Source organism: Staurois parvus, unplaced genomic scaffold, assembly GCF_062004578.1.
Source record: "Staurois parvus isolate SC_StPar_1 unplaced genomic scaffold, SC_StPar_1.0 ptg000025l, whole genome shotgun sequence".
NCBI lineage: Eukaryota > Metazoa > Chordata > Amphibia > Anura > Ranidae > Staurois > Staurois parvus.
In genome coordinates, this window is record NW_028317821.1 from 29,818,654 (window position 1) to 29,832,050 (window position 13,397).

Sequence of the window (13,397 nt, forward strand, 5' to 3'; positions counted from 1 at the left end):
CAAGGGTCATTCAATTTGCCAGTCAAAGTTTATCTGGACTACGAGGTGTAGTTAAAGATTTCATGTCCAGCATGTACTTGGTAGAAAATAGCCACGAACATAAACCAAATTGTTTTCTGTCTTTGTGTGGGTCAGTGACAAAGTATGGAACTGCATCAAGTATCAAAAGCAGCCTTTTAAGAAAATGCTTAAAAAGGTAATGTCCATTTACACCAATGCTGGCATGTTTTTTCTATCCTGAACATTTTGCCAAAATGCGCGTGTGTTATCACGCAAGTGTTTTGGTGTGTCAAAAGGCTCAAACCTGGCTTGTACTGCACTAAAGTGCTTTGGGGCACATTAGAAATTAAAGAGAATCCTCAAAACACATGTAAAGCACATATTCCACGTGTCTGTGCATAATAAAATTTCATATGTGTACCCCCTGCGGTGGCACCAACAGAAAAAAAAGTGAAAGACCTCCTCTTCAAGCAATATCTGTGGATTTTTGAAGTGAAGACATCTGATGTTTTGGGGACAACTTGGATAAAGGGCTCTTTTGTGTATCTAAAATGCTGAATGCCTTGGCAGTAAAGATTTGCAGAGATATTGCTTGAAGCACTGACCTCTTCTTCCAATCATGCACATTAAAACATGCTAGCATGGGCACTGAGCCCCCTTTAATCGAAAATTATGTTTTTGTTTGCTAAAATTTTCACATGAAAAGTGATGGACTTACAGTTCATTCATAAAGTATTCAGACTCACTTCACTTTTTTAAGTTTATGTTGCAGCCGGATACTACAGTTGTTTACATTCTTAATTTTTTCCTCACTCTTCACTCAGTACCCCTTGTCTAGCCGCTCTGCCATAAAGCCCAGATTGGTGGAGGACTGCAGTGATGGTTGTCCTTCTGGAACTTTGACCTACAGTATTTCCACACAGGATCTCTGCAGCTCTGTCAGAGTGACCATCAGGTTCTTGGTCATCTCTTGCTAAGGCCCTTCTTCCCCGATTGCTCAGTTTGGCCAGGCAAACAGCTTTTGGAAGAGTCCTGATTGTGCTAATCTTCGTCCTTTTGAGAATCATGGAGGTTAATGTGCTCTTGGGAACTTTCAGTGCAGTGCCTTTTATAGCAAGGTGTATGCCTTTCCAAATCATGTCCAATCAATTTAATTTACCAAAAAAAAAAGGGAGAGAGAAAGAGGCTTCTCCAAGTGTAGAGGTTATAAAATTAATTTTATTGTAAACAAACAATTGGCAATTCACATAAAACCAAGTATCAAAGGCACATCTGTGTCTGTCAAAGATATAGACGTCTTTTGTGTTGGGTCATCCAAATGCCTTGTCTCCATACAGCTTTGCTTGATCTGGTTCCAGGAAGCCGGCTGAAGAATGGAGGAGATCCGAAAGCGAGGGCTAGAATGCTCATGAAGCACATCGCAAAGCATGATGACATCATCGTGACACGTTTCCTGCATATGTGCACTGCGAGTGTACTGGCAGGTATGCTCATTTCTCAAACTAATGGAGGGGGATTCGATGAAGTCTTCATATATGTTTGGAGAGAACGATGCTCATGAACTTTTAAAAAGGGCAACAGTTCAATTGTACGGAGCATATTTACATAATATAACAATGTAATGGCAGCATTAGCAATACATAAGATGATAATAGATGTCAAGGTCATATAAAACTGGTCTCTTTAAATCTATAAAATTAATAAATTTAATATAGATTTAAATAAAAAATAAAAAAATACAGCTTATATCTGAATTTGGTAGCACTTGCTCCTGCTGAACTAAAAAAGGATCTAGGGACTAGATATATTAATGGGTCATATTTTAAAAACATGCAAAATATTGTAGGGTCATATTTACACAAACACAAGAAAAAACATTTTCATGATATTGGAACCTGTAATTAATGAAGAATATTATTAGAATGGAAATATCTGATGTGGTCAGCACAGGAACAGGGACAGCTATGGGGGCCAATTTCACCGCATCGTACACTAACCTAGCTATGGTTTATTGGGAACCCTTAATATATGGCAAAAGAACCCTTTCGCAGTCAATATAATCTTCTTCAGAAGATATAGCGACGATATAATCATAATGTGGGATGGCCCAGCTACACTTGTGAGCCAATTTGTTGATTACTGCAACAACCCCTTTGGACTCTCTTTTAAATACATCCAAGACCCAAATACATTAGCTTTTCTAGACCTGGCAGTCAGCTAACAGAGTAGAAAAAATAAATGCAAACAACTATACTAAGCCTACTGTTGAAAACTCCTTTTTACATTATCATAGCTGCTGCTGCCCAAAATGAAAAATAAGATTACCTCTAGTAAACTAAAACCTCTATTACCATTCCCACTCAATCCGGTTTAAACCAAACAACCGGAATGTATCAATGGCAGAAAGCCTTGTGTGTGACCTGCCAGTTTGTACCACACGGCAAATAGGTGCTTTCCACAAAAGGCAAAACCTATAGATTGGAAATCTTTTACAACTGTTCCTCCAACTTTATAGTCTATTGTTTATCCTGCCCCTGTGGACAACTTTGTGTGGGCCAAACTATTCGGCCACTTAGAAAAAGGTTCAGAGAACACAGGCAGTTAATAGAATAGGATAAAGACAAGTACAGTGTCCCCCGCCACTTCTTAGAATACCATCAAAAATCCACTGCAGGATGCAAATCTGGGTTATTGAACAAGTGTCCAGATTAATTCTTGAAGCGGAGTGTTTTCATAAATTGTGCACAAGAGAGACATTCTGGGCATACACTTTGGATACTCTCTCACCAGGTGGCCTTAAAAAGAATTAAACCGCATCAGATGTTTCCATTCAAATAATATTCTCCATTAATTACGGGTTCCAATATCTTGAAGATAATTTTTAATCTTTTTCGGGGTGGCTTGATAATATTGGGGTCGGCTGATCAACAAGCTGTATGTGCAGAGTTTATTAAGAATGTCCATATAAAAGAACATCTGGGTAGCAGTGACCATAACGTGATTCAATTTATGGTTAGCTGTAAAAAACAAGCACATACAGGAAAAATAAAAAACACTCAATTTTAAGAGAGCTAATTTTCCAAGGCTGAGAGCTGCTTTTCAAGACTTAGACTGGGAGGGAATATTGGCATCAATGAACACAACACAGAAATTGGAGTTCTTCAAAAAGACTGTATCTGAACACACTGCAAAATATATTCACATGGACAACAAGTTTAAAAGGCTAAAAATCAAACCTATGTGGCTTATGGCCAAAGTTAAAAAATATATAACTGATAAGAGCTTTTATTAAATATAAAATTGAAGGAACGCTATCAAACATTACAAAGAATATAACAGAATATGCAAAAAAAGGAAATAAAGGCTGCAAAATTGAAAAAGAACAATAGATTGCAAAAGATAGTAGGGCCAATCTAAAAAAATTCTTCAAATATATTAATAGTAAAAAGGTCCGGTCCGAGCATGGAGGCCCTTTACAAAATAATTTAGAGTGGGTGACTGGGGACAAAGAGAAGGCAAATTTATTAAATACCTTATTCAGCTCTGTGTATACAAAAGAGCATGGGGGAGCTCTTGTCCATAATGGGCATGGTATTGACACAGCTCCAGATGATCCACATTGGCTCACAATTGATATGATCCAAAAATATTTAGACTAAACGGTGAATAATGCACCTGGACCAGATGGCATACACCCACAGGTCCTTAAAGAATTGAGCTCTGTCATTTCAAAGCCATTGTTTCTAATTTTTAGGGACTCTTTAATTGCTGGCATAGCACCACTGGATTGGTGTAAGGCCAATGCGGTACCGATATTCAAAAAGGGGTCAAAATCTTTACCAAGTAATAATAGACCTGTTTGTTTAACTTCTATAGTTGGGAAGATACTGGAGAGTTTAGATGAGTTCTTGCAGGAAAAAAATATTTCAAGCAACAGACAGCATGGATTAATGAAAGACAGAAGTTGTCAAACAAATCTGATTTCTATTTATGAGGAGGTGAGCAAAACCTTGGACAGAGGGGTGGCGGTGGACATGGTATACTTGGATTTTGCAAAAGCATTTGACACAGTTCCCCACACACGCTCATGTGTAAGGTAAAGTCTACAGGCATGGAAAAATCCATATGTAAATGGTCAGAAAACTGACTAAAAGATGGTATTCAGAGAGTAGTGGTTAATGATTCATACTCTGAATGGTCTAGGGTTGTCAGTGGTGTACCCCAAGGTTCAGTGTTGGAGACCCTTACTATTTAATATGTTTATAAACAATATAGGGTCTGGGATTATAAATATAATTTCAGTCTTTGCAGATGACACCAAGATGTGCAGTGGAATAACGTCCTTACAGGATGTCTCCAACTTACAAGCCGACCTCAATGCACTGTTTAATTGGGCAACTATGTGGCAAATGAGGTTTAATGTTGATAAATGAAAGGTTATGCACTTGGAGGCTAAGAATATGCATGCATCATACAGTCATGGCCGAAATTGTTGGCACCCTTGATATTTCTCCAGGAAATCATGTATTTCTCACGAAACGTATTGCATTAACACATGTTTTGCTATACACATGTTTATTCCCTTTGTGTGTATTGGGACAAAACAAAAAAAGGGAGGAAAGAAAGCAAATTCGACATAATGTCACACAAACCTCCAAAAATGGGCTGGACAAAAGTATTGGCACCCTTTCACAACTGCGGATAAATAAGAATGTTACAAGCATGTGATGCTCCTGTAAACTCACCTGGGGCAAGTAACAGGTGTGGGCAATATAGAAATCACACCTGAAAGCAGATAAAAAGGAGAGACGTTCACTTAACCTTTGCATTGTGTGTCTGTCTGTGCCACACTAAGCATGGACAACAGAAAGAGGAGACGAGAACTGTCTGAGGACCTGAGAACCAAAATTGTGGCAAAATATCAACAATCTCAAGGTTACAAGTCCATCTCCAGAGAACTAGATTTGCCTTTGTCCACAGTGCGCAACATTATCAAGAAGTTTGCAACCCATGGCACTGTAGCTAAATCTCCCTGGTCGTGGACGGATGAGGAAAATTGATGAAAGATTGCAACGCAGAATAGTCCGGATGGTGGATAAGCAGCCCCAAACATGTTCCAAAGACATTCAAGCTGTCCTGCAGGCTCAGGGAGCATCAGTGTCAGCGCGAACTATCCGTCGACATTTAAATGAAATGAAACGCTATGGCAGGAGACCCAGGAGGACCCCACTGCTGACACAGAGACATAAAAAAGCAAGACTACAGTTTGCCAAAATGTACTTGAGTAAGCCAAAAGCCTTCTGGGAAAACGTCTTGTGGACAGATGAGACCAAGATAGAGCTTTTCGGTAAAGCACATCATTCTACTGTTTACCGAAAACGGAATGAGGCCTACAAAGAACAAAACACAGTACCTACGGTAAAATATGGTGGAGGTTCAATGATGTTTTGGGGTTGTTTTGCTGCCTCTGGCACTGGGTGCCTTGACTGTGTGCAAGGCATCATGAAATCTGAGGATTACCAAAGGATTTTGGGTCGCACTGTAGGGCCCAGTGTCAGAAAGCTGGGTTTGCGTCCAAGATCCTGGGTCTTCCAGCAGGACAATGACCCCAAACATACGTCAAAAAGCACTCAGAAATGGATGGCAAAGAAGCGCTGGAGAGTTCTGAAGTGGCCAGCAATGAGCCCAGATCTAAATCCCATTGAACACCTGTGGAGAGATCTTAAAATTGCTGTTGGGAAAAGGTGTCCTTCCAATAAGAGAGACCTGGAGCTGTTTGCAAAGGAAGAGTGGTCCAAAATTCCGGGTGAGAGGTGTCAGAAGCTTATTGATGGTTATAGGAAGCGACTGATTTCAGTTATGTTTTCCAAAGGGTGTGCAACCAAATATTAAGTTAAGGGTGCCAATACTTTTGTCCAGCCCATTTTTGGGGTTTTGTGTGACATTATGTCATATTTGCTTTTCTGCCTCTGTTTTATATTTGTTCCAATACATACAAAGGGAATAAACATGTGTATAGCAAAACATGTGTTAATGCAATACCTTTTTTGTGTGAAATACTTGATTTTCAGGAAAAATATCAAGGGTGCCAACAATTTCGGCCATGACTGTACATACTAGGGGGTACAACTGAGGGAATCCATGGTGGAGAAGGATCTGGGAGTTCTGATATATCACAAGCCTAATAATGGCATGCAATGCCAAGCTGCAGTTTCAAAAGCGAGCAAAATCATCTCTTGTATTAAAAGAGGTATAAACTCCAGAGAGAGAGAGATATCATATTACCCCTGTACAAATCATTAGTAAGGGCACCAATTCACAAAAAGAACACTGGGGAACTGGAGAAAGTACAGAGAAGTACAACCAAACTGATAAGAAGCATGGAGGAGCTCAGCTATGATGAAAGATTAGAGGAACTGAATTTATTCTCTCTTGAGAAGAGGAGATTAAGGGGGGATATGATCAACATGTATAAATACATCACTGGTTCATATAGTGAACTCGGTGTAGAGCTATTCACCCTGAGGTCATCACAGAGGACAAGGGGGCACTCTTTACGTCTGGAGGAAAAGAAATTGAATTTCCAAACACGGAAAGGTTTCTTCACAGTGAGGGCTATGAAATTGCGGAATAGACTCCTCCCTCAAGGGTTGGTTCTGGCCAGCTGAGTGGATAACTTTAAAAAAGGCCTGGATTCTTTCTTAGATACACAAAATATACCTGGACACTTATAGGTAAAGTCGATCCAGGGAATATCTGATTGCCTCTCAGGGGGATCAGGAGAGAATTTTTTCCCCTGCAGGAGCAAATTGGATCATGCTTTGCGGGGGGGGGTTTGCCTTCCTCTGGATCAACTGTAGGTGTAGGATTATAACTTTTTTTTTTTAAATGGTTGAACTGAATGGAATTTTGTCTTTTTTCAGTCAGACTAACTGTATGTATATATGTATGTATATATGCGCGCGCGCGCGCGCGCACACACACACACACATATACATACATATATGTACACACACACGTATATATGAAGGTATATGTTATAGGTCTGTTTCATACTGCATATATTTACATTATAGTTGCGTTTCATATGCTTCTAACATGAATCTGAAACATCAAGTCTCTTATATTCCCAAATCAAGTTGTTTAAACACGTGCCAGCCTTAGCGTCCCTACCTTTCTCTTCGCTACATATGTTTTTTAAAATATGGCCCTACAATATCATGCATGTTTTTAAAATATTTTGATTTTTAGTGATACCCAATTCAGATATAAGCTGTATTTTTTTATTAAAATCTATATTAACTTTATTAATTTTATAGAAATAGTTTTTTTTTTTTTTTTTTTTTTTTTAACTTAGAGACTAGTTTTATGTGGCATTGACGTCTATTGTCATCTTATATCATGCTAATACTGCCATTACATTATTGTGTTATATTGTGTATATGCTCAGTACAATAGAACTGTTGCTTCTTCTGAGCTCAGTTCATGAGCATCGGTCTCTCCATCGAATTCCCCTGCGTTAGCTTGAGAAAGGAGCGTGCCTGCCAGTACACCCACAGTGCACATACTCAGGAAACGCACCGACACACGTCCAGTAACGTCATCATGCCTTGAGATGCGTTCCAGCCCTTGCTTTTGGATCTCCTCCATTCTTCAGCCAGCTTCCTGGAACAGAATTAAGAAAAGCTGTAGAGAGACAAGGCGTTTGGATGACCTAACACAGAAGACGTTTACACCTTTGAAGGACACAGATGTGCCTTCGGTACTTGGTTTTACAAAAGCTGCCAATTGTTTGGTTACAATAAATTTCCTTTTAAAACGTCTCAAATTAGAGGCACCTCTCTTTCTTTATTTGCATATCTTGGAATCAGCTTGAAGTCCTTTGTAGAGGCAACCACAATTGGATGGACGATCCCATTTTTAAATGGGCAATATTATCCAACTCTGCTCTTGCATAATCACCATTACTAGATTGTTTTGCTATATTTTAATATTTTAGCCCAATGCCTATCATTTTCTGATAAGGTTCTATTAAGAGTTACGGTTTTATTCTAAAGGATAGTGTGTTGTATGAGATTGCTGTGTGTGCGCCTAAGATACTATGAGTTCAATTTAATTTACCACAGGTGGGAGGCACCTGAGCTAAATTTTGAGTATTGCTGCATAGGGTCTGAATACTTATGCAAATGTGACATTTCAGATTTTTCCTTTTTCATGAATTCAGACATTTTTAAAACTCTGTTTTCACTTTGTCATTATGGGGTACGGAGTGCAGATTAATGAGAAAAAGTAATTTGAACAACTTTAGTATCAGGTTGCAACATAACAAAATTGAAAAAGTGAAGGGGGTCTGAATACTTACGAACACACGGTTTGTCACAAACATAACTCCATTACTATGTGACGAACAAACATAGGGCAGTAAGAAGTAATAAGTATGCTACTAAATTCAGGATGTGCAGCAGCACACACATAAGAAATTTAGCAGAATATGCTGATGTAGGATGTTCAGTGCTATATAAACAGGTGAAGGGTACAAACATTAACACCTAGGAAGTGGCTAGAAATACAGGGATAAGTAAACATGCAGACCTGCTCCTCTGCACGTGAAAGCTTCAGCTGCAAATCCGCCACCTGCTGTTCCTTGTCCATCAGTTTCTCAGCAGACAGCTGTCTCTGCTCTTTGAGCCTTCCATGAGCTTCCCCAAGCTGGCGCTCTGTCTCTAATAACTTGCTGTGGAGCTAAAAACATTGGATCAAGTGATCTGCTTGTACTTTCCATTGATTAATCACAAACAACACTGGATTGGCATTTTGTAATGGTTTACATGACTCAAATGCAATACAGATGGCTGCTGAACCCACATACAACAAGACTACAAATTTGATAGCTACTGTAGGTCAGAGCTCCTTTGAAATCCATATCTTTCATTAGAATCTTGTTTTTTTTTTAGTTACCAATATTTCCATAATTAAAAAGGGACAAGCTGGTAATCTCCTTCTACACACAATGACCAACATTACTGACACATTTCACCCTTTCCATACGGGAAAGGAAACTGTTGATTGTTTTCAGAGATATACTGTATATAAAGTCGATAATGAGCACTTTATTTTACTGACAAGTGCTCAGTACAGTTTGGAAGTTAGCTCAAGTCCTACCTGCATAGTGCAATTGCTTCTTGAACCTATTGCTCTTCAGAACCTTTGTAAGAATTTTGACATACCTGTGAATTCCATGTCTTGGGAGTACAGTACAGGAGACAGGCAAAGTATTCAAAGACCCAAACATTTGCGGATGCACCCTTGCACCTATGCTGCTCTGTGAGTTCTGAGTTTTGTAAAAAGAAATGCAGAGTTACCAAGGAATGGAAGGAACGTGCCCTTTGTCCTTAACTGTATTCCAAGATATGAAATTTACAGTTAAGTCAATATTCCTCTTATCTTAAATCTTAAAATTACATCACACAGGAAAAGCATTCATAGACCCTGGGACGTCCCCAAGCAATGAATGAGAAAGGTGAGCAACAACAGGGAAAACAGAAACTGAGCCAACAGGACCTACAACAACAAGGGTCAAAAGACCCAACTTCGGAGAGCCGCTGCATAAACCTTGTGGACAAAAGATACATCCTCCAGAAGACTGGACATGAACCTAATAGAATTTTGAAAAGGTATGGACAGAGGACAGGGTGGCAGCCTTACAGAGCTGGGCTACAGAGGCCTCCAGCCAAAATAACATTCCCACTAATCTAGTGGACTTGGTGTAAACGCACAAAGGAGATATGTTCTTGAGGGTGTAAGCTTTATCGATCACATTTCTTATCCATCTCGCAATGGTGGACTTAGAAGCAAGGTGTCCTTTGTGATGTTTTAAGGAGAGGAATAGGGAATCTCTCTGTCTGATAGAAGCTGTAGCTTTGAGGTAGACTATCTCTGGTCTTTGACATAAGAGTGACTGCTTACAGGAGAGAGCTGCCAACTCAGATACAAGTGACAAACATGATCGCAATCAAAAGAGATACTTTGCAGGAAAGGTCATCTAAGGGAAATGGGGTTTCTCCAGGCCAGAGAGAACCAAGTTGAAATCCCAAGGAAGCATACGGTGGGAGCTTAATGCGGGATACACCCTGAAGAAAAAAGTCTTTACAAGGGACAGTGAAGCCAGAAGTCTTTGAAATATCATTGACCTGTCCTTTTAGAGTGCTTAAAACCAATTCCTAGTCAAGACTTGATTGAAGCCCAGGATGCAAGGCACTGAGTAAAACTCTGAAATTGCAAAGAAGGATCTCCAGGTACAATAGTAGATCTTCCTGGAAGTGGCTTTTCTTGCATTTAGCAAGGTAGATATAACAGACTCAGCGACCCTTCTATCTCTTAAAACCTGGGCTTCGACAGACATGACATTAATGGCAGAGACTGTGAAGCAAGATGCAATAGAGTGCCTTGAGATAGCAGATCTTGAATGCTTGGAAGAGGCCAGGGATCAGCTTTCGAAAGTCTAAGTATGTCTGTGTACCAAATTCTTCTGGGCCAGTTCATTGCAATGAGGATCACTGTTTTCCTCTTTTGCTCTATCTTTTTTGAGCAGACGAGGCAGAACTCACCACTGAAGGGAAGGCAAAAATTAAGTCTGAATGGAGACCAGAGAAATATCAAGGCTTCTGAGGCTAGGGCTAGAGAATTGGTTCTGGTTACAGGAGGCTAGGATAGCAACATCTGGAGTTCACCATTTCTGAGGACTCAGAGTGGTGTAAGGCTATAGTAGAGGTGCCCAGGGTGTGTGAACTCAAAAGCTTGCCAGTGTCCAATCACCTCAAGGTGCAAGCCTATAACCTAAGGTCTATGAATACTTTGCCTTTGTCTGTACTGTACGTTTAAGATAATAGTATTTTTGTACTCACTGTAAAATCTGAGTACTGCGCTCTGTAAATCTTGGAGTACTGAGGGACATAGTAAATCTATAATCTTCGGATTTAAGACTTCATGTCACCTACTGGACAACTGAACACTTGCAAACAAAAAAAATAACTGTAGGCTGAACCAGTGTATAACCTCTCGTAACATTAGCATGCCTCAATTTTGTAGCAAAGTAGTACCAAAATTATGATCACAAATACACAGGAGTGGGACCTCTATCCCTTAATGGACTTAAAGAAAAGGATTTTTTTCCCAGTGAGTAAAGGAAATCCTATTTTCTTTGTCATCCATTGAGGGGCACAGGAAGTCTTGAATGTTTGCATAACACAAAAAGGAAGTCCTTCCTAAGAGTGGTAACGACAAACAACTGGTAACAGGATCAACATAAACAAAAAAGAGCTGAGAACTTCCTAAAGTTCAAAGAGCTGCCAAACTGACTCTACATTCAAAAGGTAGCAGATGAGGCCAGGGTGGAAAACAACTGAATAGAAGACCAGGTGGCAACCCTGAAAATCTAAGAAACAGATTCTTACCACGGCACTACCTGCTTGCTGTTGGCATATTCTCTGTGCCTGCATGGGTTTTCTTTTTTGGGTACTCCAGTTTGCTCCCACATTCCAAAGACATGCTGGTAGGCCCATTGGCTCCTGTCAAAATTTGCCCTAGTATGTGTATGTATGAATGTGAGTTAGGGACCTTAGATTGTAAGCTCCTTGAGAGCAGGGACTGATGTGAATGTACTGTATATATGTAAACTGCTGAGTAAATTGACAGCGCTATTTAAGTACCTGTAATAAACAAATACAAAATAAACAGAGGCATGGTGCCAAAAAACCCAAGAAGCGCTCAATGCCCTAGCTGAGTGAGCCTTACCTGATCCTTAATACTATATATACCAGGGTATATATACCAGGGTATTTACCCTATTGTCTATAATTATTGTGTAATAAAGCATAATTTTTGGGAATTACTCTGAGTATCGCATTCTGTCCATAATGTAACCACTTTTTTGTGAATCTCTTTTTCACAACCGCTCTCTTTTAATACTATAAGCCTGAATGATGGTCTGTATGATCCACCTAGAGATGATGGAATGACCACCAGTTAGACTTTTCAGTCTTTCTGAAAGACGTGGGGGCTGAAAGACTCACACAGCCCAAATCACATCCAAACGATAAAGGGAAATCTCCTTATGATAAATGGAGCCGGATAGAATGACATTGTTTAAGTGAAAAGCAAAGAAAAGAAGCCCTAGTTTGCAAAGGCTGCCAGCTCAGAAAATCGCACAGCCAAAGTAATGGCAACAAGAAATACAACTTAACCAGGAAGTAACAAGTCAATGGTTCTGAAAAAAGGATAGACAGGGCGGAGATACTGCCCTGCCCTGGAAGCAAAGATCCATGGAGAATCCCCTGGGGTTTAAGCCCTTAGATTTACAGTAAGCATAGTATACCTTCCACAATCAATGACAGACCTTACGAGAAGTAGGCTTTCCAGTCTTGATAACAGTAGGAAACACAGACTCAAAGATGCCTGTCCCTTAGTAGGAGAGCTTCAACAGCCATGCCTTTAAAGCCAGAGACAAAGAAGTAAGAACAATCAGTTTGGAAAATCAGTCCCTTGGGACAGCAGATCCAGACAGTGGAAGAGCCCATAGTGTGTCTGGGAGATGTACTACCAGGTTGGCGTGCTACATCTGCCTGGGCCAATACACAGCAATGAAGATCCATACTGGTTCTGTGGAGCACTTAAGTAAGAAGCTTCAGAAAAGGAAAGGTTAAGATCAGGGTGTACTAATCCCATGGAGCCAGTACAGCATTCAATCCCTGGGCCGAGATACAAACCAGTCCAGTTTGCTCTTGAACCTGGAAGCCAGGAAGTCCACATTTGGCATCCTTTACCTGTGATACAGATCCTGGAACATCTCTGAATGCAGAGATGTCTTTTCTGGGCCCAGGCGCTGTCAGCTGAAAAAAATCTGCCTGCCGAGTGCCCCCAACAGGAATGTAAATGGCTGAGAAGGCGAGAAGTTCCACCCAAGACAGGATTTCTTCTGCCAATCTAGCCATAGTGAGACTTCTGGTTTCTAGCTGATGGTTGAAGTATGCCACTACTGTGGTGAAGACCAACTGGATCAGAAGCAAATGGCCTTCCAACAGGTTGGTCTCTTGCTGAATGGATAGCCAGAATGCCAGAAGCCCTAGGATGTTAATTGAGAGATGAGATTCCACTGACAATCAAGTCTCTTGCACGGATAGGTTTCCCAGGACTTCCTGCCTAGCCTGACAGGCTGTTTGTAATCAAGTTTCTCCAGAACATGAGAAGGAAAAACAAAACAAAAAAAAAACAAAAAAAAACAAAAAAACCTTCCTGACTCAAAATAGTTGGATCCCAAAAATGGTGTACTGAACAAAAATGGATGCTTCTTGGCATGGACAGATTGAGAAGACTTAGCAGTCTTCTCCATAGGCTTCTTC

General features: G+C 40.1%; 1 protein-coding gene across 2 annotated transcripts in view; it reads right to left on the reverse strand.

Moving 5' to 3' along the window:
* Positions 1-13,397, reverse strand: part of EEA1 (early endosome antigen 1) — a 157,950-nt gene that overhangs the window by 62,031 nt on the left and 82,522 nt on the right. For both annotated transcript variants that reach the window (XM_089652665.1, XM_089652664.1), the window contains one exon: positions 8,593-8,742. In XM_089652665.1, the coding sequence (XP_089508791.1) occupies positions 8,593-8,742 (150 nt within the window). The remainder of the gene's footprint in view (positions 1-8,592; positions 8,743-13,397) is intronic.